The sequence below is a fragment of the Haliotis rubra genome, unplaced genomic scaffold (genome assembly GCF_003918875.1).
Source record: "Haliotis rubra isolate DU_JTF1 unplaced genomic scaffold, ASM391887v1 Scf1112, whole genome shotgun sequence".
Taxonomy (NCBI): domain Eukaryota; kingdom Metazoa; phylum Mollusca; class Gastropoda; order Lepetellida; family Haliotidae; genus Haliotis; species Haliotis rubra.
Window position 1 is genome coordinate 233,844 of NW_025765018.1, and position 23,130 is coordinate 256,973.

The 23,130-nt window shown below is 38.4% G+C and overlaps 1 protein-coding gene across 2 annotated transcripts in view; it reads left to right on the forward strand.

Annotated features, from left to right (window-relative positions):
* Positions 1-22,130, forward strand: part of LOC124288642 — a 37,887-nt gene extending 15,757 nt beyond the window's left edge. The window contains exons 2-8 of one of the 2 annotated variants that reach the window (XR_006901499.1): positions 6,772-6,847; positions 7,681-7,968; positions 9,297-9,602; positions 10,185-10,483; positions 19,739-19,783; positions 19,974-20,000; positions 20,237-22,130. Coding sequence is in view for 1 of the 2 variants with exons in the window: in XM_046725211.1 (XP_046581167.1) it covers positions 6,784-6,847; positions 7,681-7,968; positions 9,297-9,602; positions 10,185-10,477 (951 nt within the window). In the remaining variant the exon portion in view is untranslated. The remainder of the gene's footprint in view (positions 1-6,771; positions 6,848-7,680; positions 7,969-9,296; positions 9,603-10,184; positions 10,484-19,738; positions 19,784-19,973; positions 20,001-20,236) is intronic. The other variant, XM_046725211.1, reaches the window with a different exon arrangement.
* The last annotated feature ends 1,000 nt before the right edge of the window (positions 22,131-23,130 follow it).

Consider the following 23,130-nt stretch of genomic DNA (forward strand, 5'->3'; position numbering starts at 1 on the left):
GAGAAAAGTTACGAGATCTCAGGCTTACGAGAGCTTTGGGAAACGGGGCTCAGGGTACCGTTGTACAAAGGGATCATAGCGCTAAGGTGACCGTAGCTCCCATACCTTAACATGGACTTTAGGTGGTCTTAGCGCTAAGTTTGTGTTGTACAACAGCACCCAGTTCTAACAGAATATTGCCCGAAAGGAAGGGAAAATGTCATGTCATCCCTCTTGTCAAACAGTCATCTGAATATGAAACAGACATGAAGCGGTGATATGGTTCTCATTATGTCGAGTTCTTGGCCCCGTTCCTCAAAGCGATCGTAGCGCTAAGTTGATCGTAACCCCCATATTTCAACATAGACTTACGACTGTCGTAGCTCCGATCCAGCGTTCATAACGTTACAATCAATCGTAACTCTTTATTTTACCGTAACTTACGGGCGGCATAGTGCTACGAATGTGTTGTGGATAGTGTCCCAGGTTTTTAAAACAATTGAAAGGAATGTAAGTTTTATTGAACGATATAAAATCCCTGAATTCGAGAAGCTTAAGTTGAACATTTTTCCGTCTTTTGTTTTACCAGTACGAACAGATTTCTTTTGTTCATATGCACGTAGTAACACATCAGCAAGGCGGGTAACATATCTGCTGCCCCAAAGGGTGTCTATTCTTGACTAAATGTCCAGCATGTCACTCATTGTTTTCTCAGCAAACTTCAGATGACACTGGCTTTCGTTTTCTGCCATAAATTGGAGTTTATGGCATGAGCAGCAAGGTCCCAGTTCTGCAACACGTTCTGTAATTGGACAACTTGGGTCTGATGCTGTTTTTATATGATGGTTAGACCGTTAGTGGTTGGTGACTAGTTTTCGCACGATTTGCTTAAATATCGACAGTGAAACTAAGTGAAAACATCAATTGTTGACATCAGTTGAAAGAAAGGTAGAAACAGCATAATGAGCATATCACCAGTGCCACGTTAGAAACAAGGGCAAAATATTGAAAATAAAATAAAGAACTCATTCCCCATAACAACAACACCACCAACAAAAAAAAACAACCCCAAAAGCCAACAAGACAAAGTCGTAGATCGTGGCGGATATATGTATTTATCTTACCTCGCACATAAATGTCGCTTTCTGATTGGCTGAGCGCCCTTCTATTATTTTCAATGTACCCCGCTGTCAATGGCAACTCATTTGGTAGTTTGTGGTAGTAATTCTTTATCTCGAATAACATTGAATCACGTATGATGTACGGAAATTACCGATGTTTCGCGAATGGAAATTGATGGAAGGAAGATAACTCTAAATCTGTTTTTCTTGTCAACAAGATCTAGCGATGGCTACAAAAAGATTTGTACCCGTGCTTCAAACAATTCAATATTAACATTAAGGTGTTCGATAAGGTAAATACGTCGTTCACTGCTCCCTCGGGGCCCATGAGTTGATGTACCCTCGATGTTTGTTTATGTTCCCCTTGTGACCACTGAACAACTTATAATATACACTTACACTTACAGACAGACAGACAGACAGACAGACACACAGACACACAGACACACACACACACACACACAAAATGTTTAGGCTAAAGATGTTTGACATGTGGCAGCCGTATTGGATGAGAGTTAAGGCCACACCTGAACTATTTCAGAGCAAGCTTGATCACATAACGTGTGACCCGTGAAGGTATAGCTTAGAATTGACCTCAGTAACCCATGCTTATCGTAAGAGGCGACTAACGGGATCGGGTGGTCAGGCTCGCTGGCTTGGTTGGCACATGTCATCGGTTTCCAATTGCGCAGATAAATGCTCATGTTATTGATCACCGGATTGTGTGGTCCAGGCTCCATTAGTTACCGACCGCCGCCATATAGCTGTAATATTGCTGAGTGCGGAGTAAAACTAACCTCACTCACTCACTCATAACGTGTGGACAGAGACACTCAGCTTTTGACTTGGAGTGCAACATGTCATAAGATCGCTCTATTTCCTTATCCACTCCTACAGGTAGGGCTCAACACGTGCAACATTATTATGTATGAATCTTTCATAAACAGACCCCTGTATGTACACACCTAAAAGTGATGAGTAACGTACGTTTTATCTGCTTTCATAACATTAGTAATTTACCCACCTGAACTTGACATTAAGAAGACAAGTGAAACCACCGCAACGGTTTCATATTTAGATTTATGCAGAAAGAGTCAGAGTGACACAAAACTCTCCACAAAGCTGTATGACAAAAGGGATGATTTCAACTTCCCAATTGTCAACTTTCATGTCGAGCAATATTTCAACACCAGCCTTTGGTGTTTACATTTCTACAACGTTTGAGGTACAGTCGAGCGTGCTCTATTTCTTAGGATTGCAAAGAGCGTCATACCTTTCTTGTTTACATGTTACTCAACACAAGGTACATGCATTGTCTCTTACGTGTCCGTAAACTATGGGATCAGTGGGTAGCCTCGTGGTCAAAGGGGCGGTGGGGTAGCCTTATGGTTAAAGCGTTGGCTCAGTCACGCCGAAGACCCGGGTTCGAATCCCCACATGGGCACAATGTGTGAAGCCCATCTCTGGTGTCCCCCGCCGTGATGTTGCTGGAATATTGCGGCGTAAAAACCAAACTTAACCAGTCAGTCAGTCGTGGTCAAAGGGTTCAGTCGTCACCCCAAAGACGATACCCTACTTCTATGCCCATTTCTGGTGTCTCGGTTTTGCTCAGAAGTTGTTTGATCAAGGTTACAGCATTGAAGGCCTCAGTAAAGCTTTGAAGAATTTCTATTGTAGACATGTGGAGAAAATTTCCAAATTTTATTCATCAGCGACAAAAATAATGTCCGATGCAATTCCCTATTCTGACTTGTACTACACGTTACCGAATTATTTCAGGTGAACAACTGACTAGACTTTGCATGTGTTTATGACGGATGGGGCAGGATACGCTCACCTTTCGCGAACACCAGGTATCATCACTATTTCATAGTGATTCATAAACACATGCTCTGTCATCGTAACCCATGGTGACAATCACTGGATTGTCTGGTCCAGACTTGATTTGTTTACTAACAACATCGTACAGCTGTAATACTGCTGAAACAAATATATGCTCATGATAAAGGCACATTTGTCAATCGATTCTGCTTTTATCAGAGTTTCTTATGAATGGTGAAAAGGTTTTGTCCCTTCTATTTATATGCAACGTACGACTGCTTACATTGCAGCAAACGACCAACTTCAGCGAAGTTTTACCCCTCAATCGATTGACATAATGCTCAAACATGTTAAAGTGTTAAACTCAGTTAATGAACTATTGTACCAACCGTGCACTATCTATAACTTTGTCTAGCCTGCTAGGGAATGACTCTTCCGATCCGTCGCATCTACTAATACCGTTGTAGGTAGATGAGAGATGCAGTTCCATTGGATGGGTAAGGGTTAGTACCGCTGCCAACTATATTCTAGAAAGATCTTAAAGTATATGGTACCAATTGCATTCTGATGCTCCAATCTCTTCGACATGTTGATTTCACACCTGAATACTTACACCAACGGGAATACATTCACTGTCATATCACGATGAGGAAGTTTTAGATTACTTTTGTAAACTTTCATATTGTACAATCGATTTAGTTGACTCATTCGGTAATGATATTACCAACCAATGTTTACCTTAATGTCTCAATCAATACTTCGTCTGCTTCCTGTTTGATTAACTGCAAACATTTGTAGTGAGTTTAAAAGTAAAATCTCTTCCTGCATCATCGGCTACTATATTCAGTATTCAGTTACAAAATCACATACGTCACGCTATATGGCTGAAACAGTGTCTATGTATAGGTGAAACAGTGTCTATGTATAGGTGAAACGGTGTCTTTGGATAGGTGAAACAGTGTCTATGTATAGGTGAAACAGTGTCTATGTAGAGGTGAAACACCGTCTATGTATAGGTGAAACTGTCTTTGTATAGGTGAAACAGTGTCTATGTATAGGTGAAACAGTGTCTATGTAGAGGTGAAACAGTGTTTTGTACAGGTGAAACGCCGTGTATGTTAACAGTGTCTATGTCGATGTGAAAAAGTGCCTATGTATAGGTGAAACAGTGTCTATGTATAGGTGAAACAGAGTCTATGTGGAGTGGAACAGTGTCTATGTATAGGTGAAACAGTGTCTTTGTATAGGTGAAACAGTGCCTATGTAGAGGTGAAACAGTGTCTATGTATAGGTGAAACAGTCTTTGTAGAGTGAAACAGCGTCTATGTATAGGTGAAACATTGTCTTTGTATAGGTGAAACAGAGTCTATGTATAGGTGAAACAGTGTCTATGTATAGGTGAAACAGTGTCTTTGTAGAGGTGAAACAGTGCCTATGTATAGGTGAAACAGTGTCTTTGTATAGGTGAAACAGTGTCTATGTATAGTGTCTTTGTATAGGTGAAACAGTGTCTATGTATAGGTGAAACAGTGACTATGTATAGGTGAAACAGTGTCTATGTAGAGGTGAAACAGTGTCTTTGTATAGGTGAAACAACGTCTATGTATAGGTGAAACAGAGTCTATGTATAGGTGAAACAGCGTCTATGTATAGGTGAAACAGAGTCTATGTAGAGGTGAAACAGAGTCTATGTATAGTGAAACAGTGTCTATGTATAGGTGAAACAGTGTCTATGTATAGGTGAAACAGTGTCTATGTATTGGTGAAACAGTGTCTATGTATAGGTGAAACAGTGTCTATGTATAGGTGACACAGTGTCTTTGTATAGGTGAAACACCCTCTATGTATAGGTGAAACACCCTCTATGTATAGGTGAAACACCCTCTATGTAAAGGTGAAACAGTGTCTATGTAGAGGTGAAACACCCTCTATTTATAGGTGAAACACCCTCTATGTATAGCTGAAACAGTGTCTATGTATAGGTGAAACAGTGTCTATGTAGAGGTGAAACACCCTCTATGTATAGGTGAAACAGTGTCTATGTATAGGTGAAACAGTGTCTATGTATAGGTGAAACAGTGTCTATGTATAGGTGAAACAGTGTCTTTGTATAGGTTACACTGTCTTTGTATGGATGAAACACCCTCTATGTATAGGTGAAACAGCGTCTATGTATTGGTGAAACAGTGCCTTTGTATAGGGGAAACAGTGTCTATGTATATGTGAAACACCGTCTCTGTACTTCCGTAATAATTTCGCTATATTTATGGAAATCCTCTTGCTGTTTGGCCGAGTGACTGTAGATACATAGATAGATAATTAAACTTGTAATAGGTGTTCTGGCAACAGGGCCCATTTACACCTTGCCGATCACAAAGGTTCGCTATCTGACTAAACGACGATCGTGTTATGGTGAAACAGTGTCGCGAGGCTTGTTGCTCTTTGTTTTAAAACACAGTTGCCTTTAGGTTGAGTGAGTGAGTTTAGTTTTACGTCGCACTCAGCAATATCCCAGCAATATGGCGGCGGTCTGTAAATAATCGAGTCTGGAACAGACAATCCAGTGATCAACAGCATGAGCATCGATGAGCGCAATTGGGAACCGATGACATGTGTCAACCAAGTCAGCGAAACTGACCACCCGATCCCGTTAGTCGCCTCTTACGACAAGCATAGTCGCCTTTTATGGCAAGCACATGGGTCCTGAAGACCTATTCTACCCCGGATCTTCACGGGTCGCCTTTAGGTTGAGACAATGTAGCTAGATGACTGAGACAGTGTCACTACTTGACTGAAACTGACGTTTTATCAGATCAAGACTACAAACATTTTATGTCGGCTTCACTTTTTCAGCGTCTCAAAGATATAGCCGCTGTCTCAGCAGCCTTGTGGGAGAGAATGCAGTTTACAACTAGAATGAAATGTAACAGTTTCTTACTTATGAAGTGTGATAGAATTAAAATATCTTCCAATGATCATTTGTGTCGCATTATGGCCCATTAGCTGTGTACCATAGCCAAGTCAGACTTTCCTATGCATTAGGCATGTAAAAAGTCTGAACATTAGATATTGTAATCACAGTGTATAATGTGATGATACACACGCAGGGATGGTTTGTTGTTTAACGCCGCACTCAGCGATATTCCAGCTGTGTGGCGGCGGTCTGTAAATAATCGAGTAGGGACCAGACAATATGCGCAATATACGACAAGCATGGGCTACTGAAGATCAATTCTAACCCGGATCTTCACGGCTATGTACGTATGTATGTATGTATGTATGTATGTATGTATGTATGTATGTATGTATGTATGTATGTATGTATGTATGTATGTATGTATGTATGTATGTATGTATGTATGTATGTATGTATGTATGTATGTATGTATGTAGTATGTATGTATGTATGCATACATACATGCATGTATGTGTGGGTGTGTGCGCGTGTGTGCGTGCGTGCGTGTGTTGACTGATCCATCATTAATTATCTTTCAAATGAAGAGTATTACATTTGTCGAGTCCAAATATCATGACAATATCATTAGATAAAAAACATGTCACAGTGCCTCTATCGGACAGGGACATCATTTCAATATAGCTGAAACAGTGTTGCAAGGTTGCTTTCTGTATATGGCTCAGACACTGTCGCTGTATGACTGAAGCACAAATACATTTTGGCTGAAACAGTGTTGCTGTATTGCTGTAACATCGCGCTGTATGGCTGAAACAGTGTCGCTACATGGCTGAAGTACAGTTGCCTTTAGTCTCTATGTACATACAACACAGCCAATGTTCCCGTATATTCCATGTCACTCCCTCGCTTTCTACCAATGCCTGTATTTTGTTCCAGATCATCTTGAAAATGGCGTCTTTGTGGATGGTATTGATTGACAGCATTATGCTGTGGTCAGCACAATTTGTGATGGGTAAGGTTTGACAACTCGATCACCAGTAGTTGTAGTAGCAACAGTAGTAGACACTGGGGGGACTATTGAGGGGGAAACAACTACTGCGATAGCGATAGTCTATTGCAACATACTATTGCAATACTATTGCATTAGTTCTTTTCTACTTGAAGTTTGAAGTCATAGTTTATATGAAACAGAAAAAAAGTTGAAGTAGTTTCAGTCTCTTGTAATAACCGACAAGAAACTTTAAACCCAGATAAAGTAAACAGTTTTAACATAAATTTAAACTTGTGTTATTGACAATATGTTTGTTTAAGAGGTAACAGGGGTGGATAAGATCTAATCAAAGTGAACGAATCTGGTACTTCCTGTATTTGGGGCTGCGCACCTATCAGCGGAAGTCAATTACTAAACTATCGATAGTCACACATACTATCGATGCATCGATAGTTTTTCGTTTTTCTGCCATCGAATAATTGCTCCAACAATTGTAATCTATCGATAGTTCGATGCATCGTTTACAGCACTAGTAGACACGGTAACAGCAGCAACAAAATGGCTACTTGCGCCTTGAATACACTTGCTCCTCTAGTCTAAACATTAAACAAATATACGTTTCACGAGTGTGAGAGGCGCAGTATGTGGTATCTTAGTAATGAGTTAGTGAGTATGGCTTTACGCTTTACGCTTTACAAGAATCGCGTTTTTAAATGATGCTGTTCACAGCTGCTCGTCGACATTAGAAAACAGGAACATGCATTGCTATAAAAATAAACTCAATCACTCGTACGAATGTCTATTAAATCAGAAGAATGATACTGATTACTGATGCTTGGTGACCTCTGTTACAGTATCGACAGAATCTCCATGCCCGGAAATAGCTCATCTTTCGGGATCCTACGCCGTCTCTGCAAAGATTGTTTACGATCATTTCGCTTGGGTACGCCCCCACGACAACCAGAATGTTGTCACTTGTAGTCCACAATGCAGCGGCACGACTACGTACTCTGCAAGCAAGAAGAATGCCGAAAATATAACCACCCTTACGATAGGGAGCGTTCAGATCAGAGATAATGGCACATGGGTCATTTCCGACACAAGTTCTGTCGGAGTGCCTGCATGCCATTTAACGGTCGCAGGTTTGTATACATGAATACATATTGCATTTACAAGGTGTGAATTCGACAATATCAAGAGAAACGATATCTCAATATTCTATGACTTAGTATTTTATTTTGTGTTGTTTTCATGGCGTTATGTATCAAGTTGATCTTGATTCTTTCAAAACAGTTCAATTATCTTTCTATCCTTTGTTGATGTTTTGTTTTGGCGTCCTGCGTCATGTTCAAATATAACAGTCTTTCTTACATGCAAATGTGTTTTAAAAATATACCACTTTGTACTGTTGGCACATTGGAATACCGTAACAAAACTGACGTATGGTCTCTTACCTTCACATAAATAGGATCACACAAAGGACGCTGGCTTAGGCAGTTACTCACATAATGAATACACATGGCGTCCTGCGTCATGTTCAAATATAACAGTCTTTCTTACATGCAAATGTGTTTTAAAAATATACCACTTTGTACTGTTGGCACATTGGAATACCGTAACAAAACTGACGTATGGTCTCTTACCTTCACATAAATAGGATCACACAAAGGACGCTGGCTTAGGCAGTTACTCACATAATGAATACACATGCCTTTAAAAAGTGACTAGATGTTACTGGTTAAATTTGGGATCACAATTTGCTCGGGTTAAGTCAAGTCCGAGAGTCGAACCGTCACTATCAGTCTCTGAGGCGACTTCCACAAACCCAAAACAATTGTTACTGAACACGAATGCTTAACATGAGAAAGTGAAATAGGCAGTTGAAATTTTCAGTTTTGTGTTGAATATGTTTAGCGTCAGTTTTTTCTAAAATTTCCTTTTAAACTTTTCTGATATTATTAAATATCAGACGAATTATTATGTAGAACTGTTAACTTCTTTGAGTGGCATTTATAAGTTGGTGTGATGAGTTCTATGGATATACAGCTTTTTATAATTAACATGAGCGTTTCGGTGTAGCTAGTGAGGAGCGTTCTATAGCTAGACGCTACTTGCTTGATGAGGGTGTATGTAACTACACCGAAACGTCGCTCATATCAATAATACAGAGGATGTTGTGCTAACAGGTTGCATTTTCTTTTGTGTCACTGTTGAAAACGGAGTATTCTGATTAAAACCGAGCACTCTCCTATATCTTTCAAAACAAATGAACCTCTCGTGAATGTCGTGACTGTAACATAATTGACACATAACATATACCTGTTTGACGTCTTACCATTACCTACCTAATGTTTTTCTCTTGTCTTAACTTCATGTTGATTACAGAAGAATAATGACTAATAATTTTCGGAAGCTAAAAGAGAACTAATTTTGTTGACATAACTGTCAAATTTATTTCCTCTGTCAACAGGTCTGCCAAACTGCACCATCACCAGCTCTCTGGCATACGATTCCCTTGAACCCAATTCAGAGCTGACACTGGTCGCAGGCATACGGGGATACTACTGCTCAAAACAGGCAGGGTTTGAACTAACTACAGGCCGTGACGTACCCGAGGTGTTGCTGAAGAACAAAACAGTTACTAATGCCACTGACATCGTCCTCAACACCACCTTCAACGTTACCCTAAGAGGACTTGGAAATGTTCAACTGGACTTTACGTGTGACAACACAACATTTAATCTTTCCTGTCGTGGAGTGACGAAACTTCTCAAAAGTAAATAGACATATAAAATTTGTAAATTGTTTAAGTATATTCTGAGAGATACGTCAACAATGCAAACATGCACGCATGTATGGATATTATTTTAAAATCTGTCGAAAAACCTTTGTTGATGTCGAAGTCTTTGGTGTGTGTTCTGGTTTGTGGTAGCGTTTACGTCACAATAAATTGTCAAAATAACTTCATGAATGTGTTTTGACACAATCCAACGAAAAGCGAAAAAGTCATTCATAAAAGCGCATACATATACGTTCATATATTAACACAAATGCAGTAACCCTGGTAGAAACCCTAGGTAAAAAACATCATACATTGGTCCATCATGATTTTTGTGATACTTTTATAAATGCTTCCATGATATATTTTTAATTGTCTTGGGTTCAAAGTCTGCTACCCATTATACATTATAAATGTAGATTTGTCAAACTTATTATTAAAATTTAAAAAAAAAATGTTTCCGGAGTTTGAATAGTGGATGGAGTATGAGAAAACCCCAACCTTTTTCATAAAATAACCCACTTAAAATAACGCCTTGTTAACGTTGTGGAATCCATATTCGGTATTATTTATACACAGGTCCTCCGGAGTGTGACATTAGCAGCTCCAGGAATGGATCCCTGATTCCTGGTACAAACCTGACTCTCACTGTCAACATCACCAACTACTACTGCACCGAGGAGGCTGCGTTCGATCTCATCACCGGAAGTGTCCAGCAGGAGCTGGTACCCAGACACCACGTTGTCGACATTAACAGTACTGTCGTCAGCAAGACCTGGGAGTCACATCTGCGCATGACGGGGACATTAAAGTCAACTTTAAATGTGACGGGACATATCGTGAACTTAGCTGCAGCGGCGACAAGAAGATAATTGTAGGTAAGTATAGTGTCCGAGGGCAGTTCTAGGAGTCTCTGTGTATGTCAGTAACAAACCCAAATATATAATCGTGACGTAATTAAAGGATTGGGCACGTGATGGTTTCCAACAAAAGTTAAAACATGACGTTGGAGGCGACCATATCATATTCGGTGACTCGCTGGAATGGATGCCTTTGCTTCCACGTTTTGCTGTTCGAAGCTCATGATGTTAATCACCAGTTTGTCTCATCAACATGATCAGACTGAAATAATAATAACTAAAATTAAAGTTGCGGGCAACCTTGAGGGCTCCTTGGCTTGTATAATTTCTAAACATTTGGTACCTGATGTCGAAAGCAGTAAAGGTTATAGCTGATATGGATCATATCATTGTCAGTAATGAAAAATACTTCAGTGGTAAACTTTGAATTCTTATGTTTTCAGGGTTAGAAACAAAGGATTGTGTTGTATGGTATGGGTAATTGCACGTTTATTTTCGGGTGAGTGTAGATACAATTTCCAGCTAAAAGCACCTCTACTGCAGTGTATTTTAATGTTGTGTAGCGCTAGCTCTCGTCATTGTCAATTGAAATTGACATCGTCTCCCATATCCGCACGTGGACCACGCTTTGCAGTGGTAGTCTCTTTATAGCAGATATCGTCCCCGCGCTTTCCTTCAGACTGTCGCATGCCTTGCACGGGCAATCTGCCGTGTCGTAAATCTCCGAGAAAGTTATGACACATTCCAGACATCACAAAGTCGGCGAGCGAGTGAGTGGATTTGTAGGATTTCCAGGGCTGCCTCTAACCACGAAACGGTGATATTTTTACCATGTACCTTAGAATAAGAAATGATCGGCAAACCATACACATATACACTGCCAATTTTCATAGCCCTCAGTAGAAAAGCAATCCAGATTAGCAACTGTAGTGAGGAAAATAGACTATTATTTGTCCCTCCGTTGTCTTTGAAGCTATGTCGCTGCAACTGGTACACACGACTCACACCGGCGGCATAAATGCGTATCCCAATTTTGGTGGAAATCGGATGGTTGGTGTCCGAGTTACGGGTGTTTTAAAGGTGGAAAACATGAGCTCCGAGGACAGGAACACTTGACCCCCTGGTCGGCGCGGGGTCATGTACCTTTTAAGAAGTTCGGGAGAAGAAATAGTTCGCTCTTTGACAGGCCGTAGCTCCGTTGTCCTTGCGTCTACGTTCAAAACAATTGGTGTTCTGGAATCGTCACTTCAGCTATCGGACGCACCGTCTCAAGTGTCCAAACGGTGCATTTTAGCAACTTGAGCCGTCCAGGCGAAATGGTAGGCATTTTGATTGTAGGACACATAATGCATTTGTGCAATTTTCAATGCCTTATGGCCGACAAACGATCCAATTTTGTACATGCATGTAAGAACACGAAATGTTAAGCATCTTATGTTGATGCATACTGCCAGGTTTTACTGCCTTCTGTGCAGAACTCGAGCAGCTATGCTGTTTATAATGTAGTATCATCAGAATCTGACGAAATCCAATATGGCCGCCAAGCAATGCACATTTTGACATGAACCCAAGAACAAAAAATGTTCGACACACTCAGTTACTACGTACTGCCAGATGCTAGCTGCCTAGTTGAAATAGTAATGTCGCTGCGATTTTTTGAAAATACATTTTAGTACAAAATAAACAACAGAAGCAAACATCTAGATATCCGTAACTAATCAAGATATCGCAACATAGCTTATGGGCATTAATATTTGAGGTATATGTTGTATATCTGCACATTTACAGCGTTCTGCAGTTCATACATTCAGAGTTATGGATTGCGAAAAATGCCTACCCCACAAAATCTGCAAATTTCTGATAAACATCTTCAATCCAATATGGCCGCCGCATCACGTGACTTTTGACATAGGACCAAGAACAGAAAATGTTTAACAACCAAAGGCAACTTCAGAACAATCGTTTAAAGTGTTGTGTGTGGTAAGTTTCGTTTGGCACAGAACAGCCAAGTAGCCCGTGAAAGTTTTTGAAGACAACTTTTGCCCAAAAGTAGCGTCCAATATGGCGGGCATCATATAAACATAGGCTTATTTGACGATGCTACTGTGTAGAAACATGCATAGACACAAAGTATGCATCGTTTGAAAGCCGTAGCCCTTGTAGTTTTAGTGCAGCACATTTTGGGAGGTATGCAGTCAGGATTTTGCTGAAAAACATCACCAAAAACTTCAATCCCAAATAGCGTCCAAACGGTGCATTTTAGCGACTTGAGCCGTCCAGGCGAAATTGTAGGCATTTTGATTGCGCATCTGCTCCAGAACTTTGGCAAACGTTGGAGCATTAGTTTTGGAGATATTTGCATTTGCGTTTGAAATTTTTGAATTAATTTTGAATTATCTGCCCTTTGCTATTGGGCCTACAGCCTACAGATTTTAAAGCGCGATATGTACACCTCGGTGGGCATCTGGGTGATTTTTTTCAAGGCATTCTGTCCAGCGGTGCTCTCTGTAGCTCTGGTACAAAATACGGCGGAAGAATAAATAATAATAATAATAATAATAATAATAATAAAAACACGAACGATTACAATAGGTCTCCTGCCTAATGGCAAGGAGCCCTAATATTACAATAGGTCTCCTGCCTAATGGCAAGGAGCCCTAACAAAAGTACGATTATTTGTTAATTTTGACAAACCCTACTTTTGCGAGTTTCCATGCACGGAAATTTATTTCATACTCCCGAAAAGAGTCACACTCAAATCCTTCTGCTGCACGGGTATCTTTGCCACATGTTTTGAGCAAAGCATAATGGTATTTTTCAGGGATGCAAATGCCACTCTTGTGTGTGGGAATCTCTAGAAGATATTTCATTTATATAAAACAAACAATCATACGTACAATGTCACGATCTATTTAATTTCTTTGTCTTGCTGTGAGACAATTCAAGATAACATCCATTCATCTGAGACCTGCATCCTAAGATGTCCAAGCCTGATACAAAGGAGCGTCGCCTAACCATGCGCAGCAGGTAGCAACGCTACAAGACACCCTCTCGTCACACGAGGCTGTCGACAATTCGACAAGTTTATTACTCAAAAAAACCACCTTCGGTGGTACAAGAGCATATTTTAACAACAATTTATGTACAATTCATATGCATGCGTCTTAGATAGACAACTGAATACAATAAATAATTCCTTATACATATGTACAGTTCCCTATATATAAATACGTGCATATATTCATAGGTGGATAAACACAAACGCTTATTAAAGATTGGTTAGCTTTTTTTTGCAACTGTATGATAAAATTTGACAAACATTTTTTATATCTAGTAGTAGTCGGCGAAAGAACAAAGACTAATTTAGATGTATTGTTAAGATATTTTGTGGTGGGTATATGTTGTTCACGATATGAATTAAGTGCTGGACATTTAATAATATAGTGTAATTCATCACCGATTACACTTAAATTACAAAGTGTACAATATCTTTCATCCCTCGGTATGCTTTGCCATCTTCCAGTCTCAATTGGCGGTTTACATTTAAAGTTCTAAATTTTAAAATCGGCACAGAAACATATTTCGGTAAAAGTAGGTATTTTTCAAAAGCAAGTAATTGTTTATAATGTTGATAATACGTTCCTTTTGGGCTAGATTTGATACTTTCCCTCCACTTTTGAATAAACTGGTCTGTTAAAACTTGTCCAGCATTCAAAACTAGAGAAGACGTAGTATATACCGAGGGATTTACAAATACATATGATAATCCAATTCTATCTAGTAAACCCTTGATAAAGTGAATCCAAGAATCCGACTTAATTTTTATATTGTATTTATTTACACTGTAATTATATACCACATGGGATAGTTTAAGTGTATCAGTATATGTTAGTTTGTGCCAAAAGGATAACATACGTTGGCATATTTTTATAGATATTTGAGTTCTGCCAAGTTCGCCATAAACCATAAAATTCGGCGTAGATTTCCTTAGTCCAGATGCAAGTTTCAGAAATTTTAGATGTATATTCTCTATTAGGTCAAGTTTTCAAATCCCCACAATTCTGATCCATAGGTTAAAATAGGTGTTATCATCACATCAAATGCCGATAATAAACAATCTAAGGGTAAATTCAAATTTCTTGCTTTTTTTCAGCAGGCTATACATAGCCTTTGTAGCGTTTTCGGTTATAGTTTTTATCCTAGTTACCATTCTTTTGTTTCTGTGTAGTTTTATACCAAGATATACATAACTGTCCACTAAACTAAGATTTTTCTCCCCAAATTTAAATATCATTTTGGATTTAGCCTAATTACTAAAATTTTTGTTTTTGATACATTTACATTGAGTTGCCAATTAGTGCAATATTCATAGAAGGAATCAAGAGACTTGTGTAGGGCTTTAGGAGTAAGGGCAAATAAAACAGTGTCATCAGCGTAAAGTAACAATAAAATTTGCAGCCAGATTTGTATTTCATTTTCATTAGATAATTCCAAGTTAACTCCTTCGCAACCATTTTCATACAGATTATTCTCTAGAACATTAAGAAAAATTGAAAATAAAAGTGACGATAAGTTCTCTCCTTGCCGTACCCCTTTTTGACATGGGAAATAATCGGATGTACTGTTTTGTGTACTTACTGTTGACTTAATGTTACGATACATACTTTTTACGAGCTCAAGAAATCATCCATGTATACCGGACTTTTGCATCTTCGTCCATAGACCGATTCGCCAGACAGTATCAAATGCTTTTGTGAAGTCGATGAAGGCACAGTAGAGCATTTGCCTTTGTGATGTCAGTATACTATTAATTGTCCGAAAAATAAATATGTTATCGGATGTTGTAAAATGTTTTCTAAAACCGGCTTGAGCGGGAGTAATGGTATTGTTTTGTTCAAGGAAAGATGTTAAACGCGAGTTTAGTATAGAGGTAAAGAATTAAAACAGTTGTAGGTCAGTATGAACTTGGGTCAAGTTGGTCACCCTTGTTTTTGTATATCGGTTTTATAACTCCAATCAGACAAGAATCGGGAATTTTACCTGTTGTGAAAACGAGGTTGAAAAATTAAACTTAGAAGGGGGCAAAGATGCCAATAGTATCGATTATGTAATCATTTTCAATATTGTCCAAGCCCGCTGCTTTATTTCGTTTGAGTGTTTTGGCGGTAGACATAATTTCTTCAATGCTAATGTCTTTATTAAGAATACTACAGTCATATTGCAAATCGGGATGGTTACTTTCTTTGAAATTCAATTCATGTTCGCTGTAATTTTCTGCATTTAGATCTGTATAGTATTCAAAAAAAAGTTTTGGTATCAGGCATCGCGATGTTATCTTTCGAGTTTCTATCTTTCCAGAAATTCCCAGTATTCTTTCGGTGACTTTTTCATTTTTTCTCTAAACATATTTTCAAGATATATCCTATGTTTTCTAATATGTTCATGTAGGCATTTCTTGTAAGCTCTCGATTCGGTGCGTAGGTTTTGAAGATTAGACTGTGATTTATTTTCCTTAACTTTTCGTTTTGCTTTATGGAATCTTTTTCTGAATTTTCTACATTCTGTATTGAACCACGGCTTGTTCTTACGATAGCGGGGTGTGTATTTCATATGTTGTCGTGTCCCAAATGTTTCACGTGCAGCATTAACAAGCACGTGCGCCAAGCGATCGGAGAGCGTGTTGATAATCGATAAATCTTCATGGTTAGATACCGCTGTAAGATTTGTAAGTTTATTTACTTTATTCAAGTCAACATTTTGGCGAAAAGTTGCTTTTTTATCGAGATTATAACGTTTAGGTTTAGCCGTTTTACTATTATCTACATGATGAATAAGTTTAGGTTCCTTTACTACATCGGGAATAGACTTGCTTTTCACTGTAAACGATAATGGGCAGTGAACATCTGACGTGAGGGGAGAAAAGTCTAAAACATCAAAATCGGTAAAACGTTTTAAACTTTTTGGGGAAGTAAGAACATAATCGATTAAACTTTTGTCATTACAAGTTAACTTCCCAATATATTTATCATTTTCCACCCTTCCATTTACAATGAATAAATTCAAATTCTTACAAATATCTATAAGTGCATAACCAAAATTGTTTACTTTACCGACATCTTGAGATGATCTTTCTAGAGGAAGGTTTAAATCATGTAAATATTTCTCAGGGCATATATCTCCAGTTTCATCTAAATCAAACTCTTCAGTAAAAAAGTCATCGTATACAGAATATTGTATTTGTTCTGGAGTTGAAGTCACCCATTAGAGTGAGTGAGTTAATATTTAACGTCACATCGGCAATATTTCAACCATATAGTCACCCATTAGAGTAACATATTCACTTTTCGTAAGCTTATGCATAATTGAATGTTCTAGGTCGAGGAAAGTGTCATTTGTAACATATCTGGATCCGTCCGGGGGGATATACACTATTCCTAAATAGTGATCTTGCTCAATATCAAATAAAGTTTTTGACAGTTTTATCCACATTACATAATCATTATCCTTCTCTACTAATGTAATAAAATCTTTGTACTCGTTCTTAACAGCTATTCCAATCCCTCCTTATTTTCTGTTAGTTTTTACTCTATTCCTGAGCGATAGTGTATACCCATCAAGATGTATGTCATCTAATTCATTTGTTTTAGTTTCTTGCAGTCCAAAAATATGTTTACTTTCTATAAGGTTAACCAATCCCGAATACTCTAATCTTAGTCCACATACATTAACACTTAAAAACTTAAGAGCGGAATAGTTTAAAATGCAGTCATCTTCATCATCATCATCATCACCACCATCACCACCACCATCATCACCATAATCATCAGCGTTAGTATCATAAATGTCAACATCGACATTATCTACAACATGTTTATCAACATCTACAATATTATCATCTTCATCAGCTAGGTCAATATGAGCATCTACAGTATTTGTATCAACATCTTCGATTCTAGAAGCATCATTATCTACACTTCTGTTGAAGTATTTAATTTTGTTATCAGTTTCGGAAACAACAATATTTACATTTTTGTTGATATGTTTCATTTTATCTTTATTTTCAGAACCAACAATATTTATACTTCTGTTGATATGTTTCACTTTATCGTTAGTTTCAGAAATATCGTTTTTTACATTTCTGTTGATATGTTTCATTTTGTCATTAGTTTCAGAAACATTATTATTTACACTCCTGTTGATATGTTTCATTTTGTCATTAAATTCAGAAACTTCACTGTTTACACTTCTGTTGGTATGTTTCATTTTATCATTAATTTCAGAAATATCATTATTTACACTTCTGTCGCTATGTTTCAATTTGTCATCAATTACAGAAGCAACATTATTTACACTTCTGTTGCTATGTTTCACTTTATCATTAGTTTCAGAAATATCGTTATTTACATTTCTGTTGATATGTTTCATTTTAACATCAATTTCAGAAACATCATTATTTACACTTTTGTTGATATGTTTCATTTTGTCTTCACGAATATCAACAGGATTACTATTTATGATTTCATTGGCTTCAACAATTTTATCGTCAATAATGTCAATAGCATCAAGACAAACCACATTATTTTGGTCTGCAATATTAACATCACTGTGTTCAGAGTACACATGAGAGCCATTGCAAATGAGAGTCATTGATGTATTGGCTTTGGCATATGTGGCAATACTGACTAGGTATTGATCACATGAGGTCTCAGTATTTTGTACTTCTGTCTTTAATGATAACTGGGGTATTTGTGAGTCACTTTTGGAGGTTTGGAGTTCACATGAGTGAGTGTCATATTGTTCTGGTGGATAATATACAGAGGGGGATGCAGGCCATGTAGTACTGACTGACTCAAGAAATTGCACAATGATGGGTCGAGGTCTGATAGACTCCCCATGATATCGTGGACTGCGTTTAGGTCCTATTCTGTGAACACGTTTAAATTTATTTTTGTCAACATCCTCATGCTTTAATTCATCTTTGATAAAGTTTCTCAGTACTTGTTCACAGTCTTCGAAAGGTTTGAGTTGTTGTAGCTACGTACTCACGGATGTTGGTGAATATGTGATTATCTCTCATAGATCGGCGACGTGGGCTTCACGGAGGCTTAGATTGTTATTTGGGCTGCTAGCTGACTGGGCCCTAATATCAGCGATTTGTTTTTCCATTTCCACTTTGTTCAGTTTTAGATCATCATAACTGTCACTGAGAAACCCTGCGCTTTCTTCCAAAGCATTGACCCTTTCTTTAACATCGTCAATATCTTTCACTTTTAGTTCCAAGTTAGCAATGTTTGTCTTAATGTCATTCACATCTTTCACTATTGAGTCCAACTTAGAAAGTTTGTGATCCATGGACTCTAACCTGGCCAAGATGGCTGAGTCAAGGCAAGGGCTGGGGGGTAGAGGTTGTGCGAGAGGGTTGCAGTGAAACGGTACCTGACTTATATATTGTCCTTGTGGGGTAGTGAAAACAGTCTGCTGGTTGGGCGTGTAGATAGTCTGGAGAGATTCTCCCACGATGTTGGCTGTGCTACCCGGTGTTGACGTGGCCATTGTTGACGTGTCACCTGTACTCTTCTCGCTGATTTCGGTAGGTGAGGTAGGCATTTTGACAGTTTACATTAAAATCGTGTTGATTCAATCAGATGGAGACACAAACACGTCTTGTCACCTCGACGCATGCTCAGCCTGGACCCAGACCCTGGACGATCCTTTACCTCGTGAATTTGCTCCTGGTCATCTACCAGACTATAATTCAAGAAAATTGCAAATACAGTAACACATTTGTTCGCTTAATAATTCTGTATTGATGAAGATAGAATGTCATTCCAGTGCATTTGGACCTCCTGTATTGAACACGAAGATGTCATTGTAGGTGAAAAAGAACTTGTTCTTCCAACTGTTTTTCCCTCGCCATGACACCTTCTTGTTCAATACATAAGGCCCAATATCACTGGTATTGCGTAATATATACACATGAAAGATGTACGCACATATATATATATTAGGTATGTTTATATTCTACGTCTCAGCTTCCTCATATATAGTTTGACCACGACGATGTATTTGGTATGAGTTTTATAAGAAGCTCTACATTACGCATTATACAGAAGACACATTGGTTTCAAGGGAAAATTGCAATTAATTACATTTCGACTTGACCAACAATGTATTACTCGGCAGTATTAAATTACGTTAGTACAAATTTCTTCTCTTGTTTGTTGAAGGAGAAATGTCCTCTTTCATGTTAAAACCATTATTTTACCTTTGCAGTTGGAGCGACATCAACTGCAACACCACCAACGTCAACGCCTGCATGTGCGCATATTCATACTCTGTGTTATCCCTGTTTTGTAATTCTATGGATTAATAATTTTTAAAGAATCTATCATTTCAACATTCTTGGCACTATAAAATTCCAGTGATCGAACCATATGAAATGATTTTTGGATAGAAAAAGAATTCAATAGAAGGACATTTTGACATTGTGTATTGTTAATGCTTTCAGCATCTCCAACTACATCGACATCGACAGGTGTGTGTATTTTATAGATTCATAAATACCTGACGCTATGTTCACTGCAGATGTAAGATCTATTTGTTTCCAGTTAAACATGTAGCTGAAAATATATCTGTCAAAGTTTATTTTGTGACCTCTTTGTAACAGTAGGTCATTTAACATTAACCATTGGTCATTCAGTTCAAACTGGTTTAGGTCTTTAGAGCAGTGATGCTTGTGAGCCTAATGCTTACCCGTTTTGCTTGTTCCAGGAAGTGACACCACAACCACCTCCATCTCCTCCTCCATCACCACCTCCATCTCCACCTCCACCTCCATCACCACGTCCACCACTACACCTCCAACACCTGCATCTGTACCTGTGTACCTCATCATAGGTATAGTGATTGCGTTGCTCGTGCTGCTCATCATCATCTTTGTCCTGATTGTCTTTCGTAACAGAATCGCACGGGTTGCCCGGAAGTACAGCGTCACAAGGAAAAGGCCCAAGGTTCGGAACTTGAAGGAAAATGATAAACCCAACAAAGGGAAACGCATGTCCCAAATCAACCCTGACAAAAAGGCTGACTTTGATCAAAATGTTCTTGGATCCACCGCTGATCCTGCTTCAGAACACAAAGGAGCATCAGTTAAAGAGATGCCAATATAGCCGATGGATGTAATAGAGACTATGTTTTAAGGAAATTCAGAGGTGTAAAACTATATGGTAGTCTGTTTTGAACAGCTTCTTATTATATGAATGAAAGTCCGAGAAAATTGATCAAAACTTTCAGCTATTTTCATTTTGAAAATAATGATGCTCTTGCATTATCGAAAGTAAAAGAGACACATAGCAAACTTGACAGTCGGAGTGAAACACTTGGCTGTTATTGTGCCAATGAAATAGGATACTTAGTGTGCATTTGTTTCTCAATATTTTGAAGACGTGTTCTGAGAGTATATTTTGCTGTGGCACAAATTCAGATATTCCTACACTGACAAGAAATATTTAATCATGCTAGGAAACATCAGGACTACAAATCCGTTGTTTGACACTTTGTAATGTGTACTGGATCAATATATAATAATAAGTCAACCAGGTATGTACATAGCAGCCAACAGGCTGCAAAGAACGTTCACCCTCATAGACTTGATTTCCCGAAATTAGTGTTACTGAAAGTTATAATTAATATTATTTTAGTGTTTGAATATTCTTATCATGTTGCATATCAGAAATATAATAATCAAACTACATCAACACTTGCAATTTGCAGTACTTGTTAAAACATCCATGTCATTCCTTTTTTTTTACGCCATTTGTCGTTCTTTTCAAAAGATATTGATGTTGTCCAAGCAACGCTTTATGATCAGTAGTATGTATAATTATGATTATATTCATTGATGTTTGTTTAAATTATTTACACTATTGTTTGTTTGTTTTCTGAATGAATACTATGTTTATTGATTTTTGTATTCAAAGTGCAGCTGGATGTACATATATGTTTAAGCACCAGTTTGTGTCTGGTTATTTATGTTATGGAAAACGTACAGTGGTGTGATTTCGGGTTTTTAATGGACTGTGAACCATACTAAAACACATTGTACTGACTTTGCTTTATGACTAGAAAATTCATTATTCATCCGTGTGTTCTTTTTATCTTACCTCAACCTCAATTACTTGTTTTTAGAACAATGACACACCATTTGCACTTCGCATATATAAATACCCAATGCACATTTTGATTGAGGGATTCTTTAAACACGGAGTTCCTCATGTAATCAAGTATGTTTTGCTTCAAGCCTATTTACGTCAGTCCTACTGTATTTGTATATCATATTATTATATTTTAATCCTTTTGACACCACAATGTCACGGGTCATTTTAAGTTGTCACTGATGATGTCAAAGAGACATATGCTTTTCACATTGAAATTTGCTTTGTTGAGATTATATATTTTGCTGTATATATCGGACATTTTGTCTCATAGTTTTATTCTATTTACATTAGATAGTGTGTGTTCTGGATTAATCCAACCAGTTCATATATGATTATACCTTTCAGCAAGAAGCACATCACCTCTAATGAGTTTGGCTGTGTATGAATATTGATAAGGTCCCACCCACCCACCTTGACCCCACAGGGGGGTTGTTGTAAGTGATGTCAGGCAAAACTAGTTGTGCCATTTTATCAATAATCGCCAGTCATGTATACTGCGGACAAATGCTTATTGTTTGTGTTGTTTTGGGTTCACCGTAAATAAACCGTGTTTATAACCCATCCGTCTTGCTTGTCTACCTGCAGATTATTTGTGACGAGGCATATATGTCAGGGGAATTACTGTTGCGTATTGATGGAAAAGTTAGCCATGGTGTAGTCGTTAGAGCGTCCGCCCAGAGAGCGGAAGGTCGCGGGTTCGATCCCGACCGCGTTATACCCAAAGACGTTGAAATATGGTTCTTGTTGGTCCCTGTCTGGTTCTCGGCATTAATGGGTACAACAAGGACTGGTCAGCTTGGAGTCAGTATAATGTGTCTGAGTGGGGTATTCATGCTTCACTGCGGCATGGTATCTCAGTGGGCTAGCACTATAAACCTAGCTTAAGTCTGGGCTAGTACAAGCAGCCGCACATACACATACACACGCATGCACGTCGTCATTTGAGCGACATATTCTCAAGCACGACGTTAAACCCACTGCACAGCTCACCAGATCGGCCCAAGAGGTTATTTTGAGCGTCCGTCATCGACCACGTCTCATTACAACGTTCGTGTTTGCCTGAAGAGTTGGTTGGTTGGTTTGTTGTTTAACGCCGCACTTAGCAATATAGCAGCTATATTTCGGCGGTCTGTAAATAATCGTGTCTGGACCAGACGATCCTGTGATCAACAGCATTGATCTACACAATTAGGATACGTCGACATGTGTCAACCAAGTTATCGAGCCTGACCACTCGATAAGGTTAGTCGCCTTTCACGACAACATGGGGTGCTGAAGATTAATTCTAACCCGGATCTTCACGGGTCTGCCTGTGGAGGTTCCACAGTCGTGACATTCTGTTGTTTATATTTACCGGCCCTGATGCTACCAATCTCTAGTATGGTGATCTACCTTCAGTTACTGGTGATCTATAACCTGTTTTGTATTGTAATGTCCTAAATACTATAT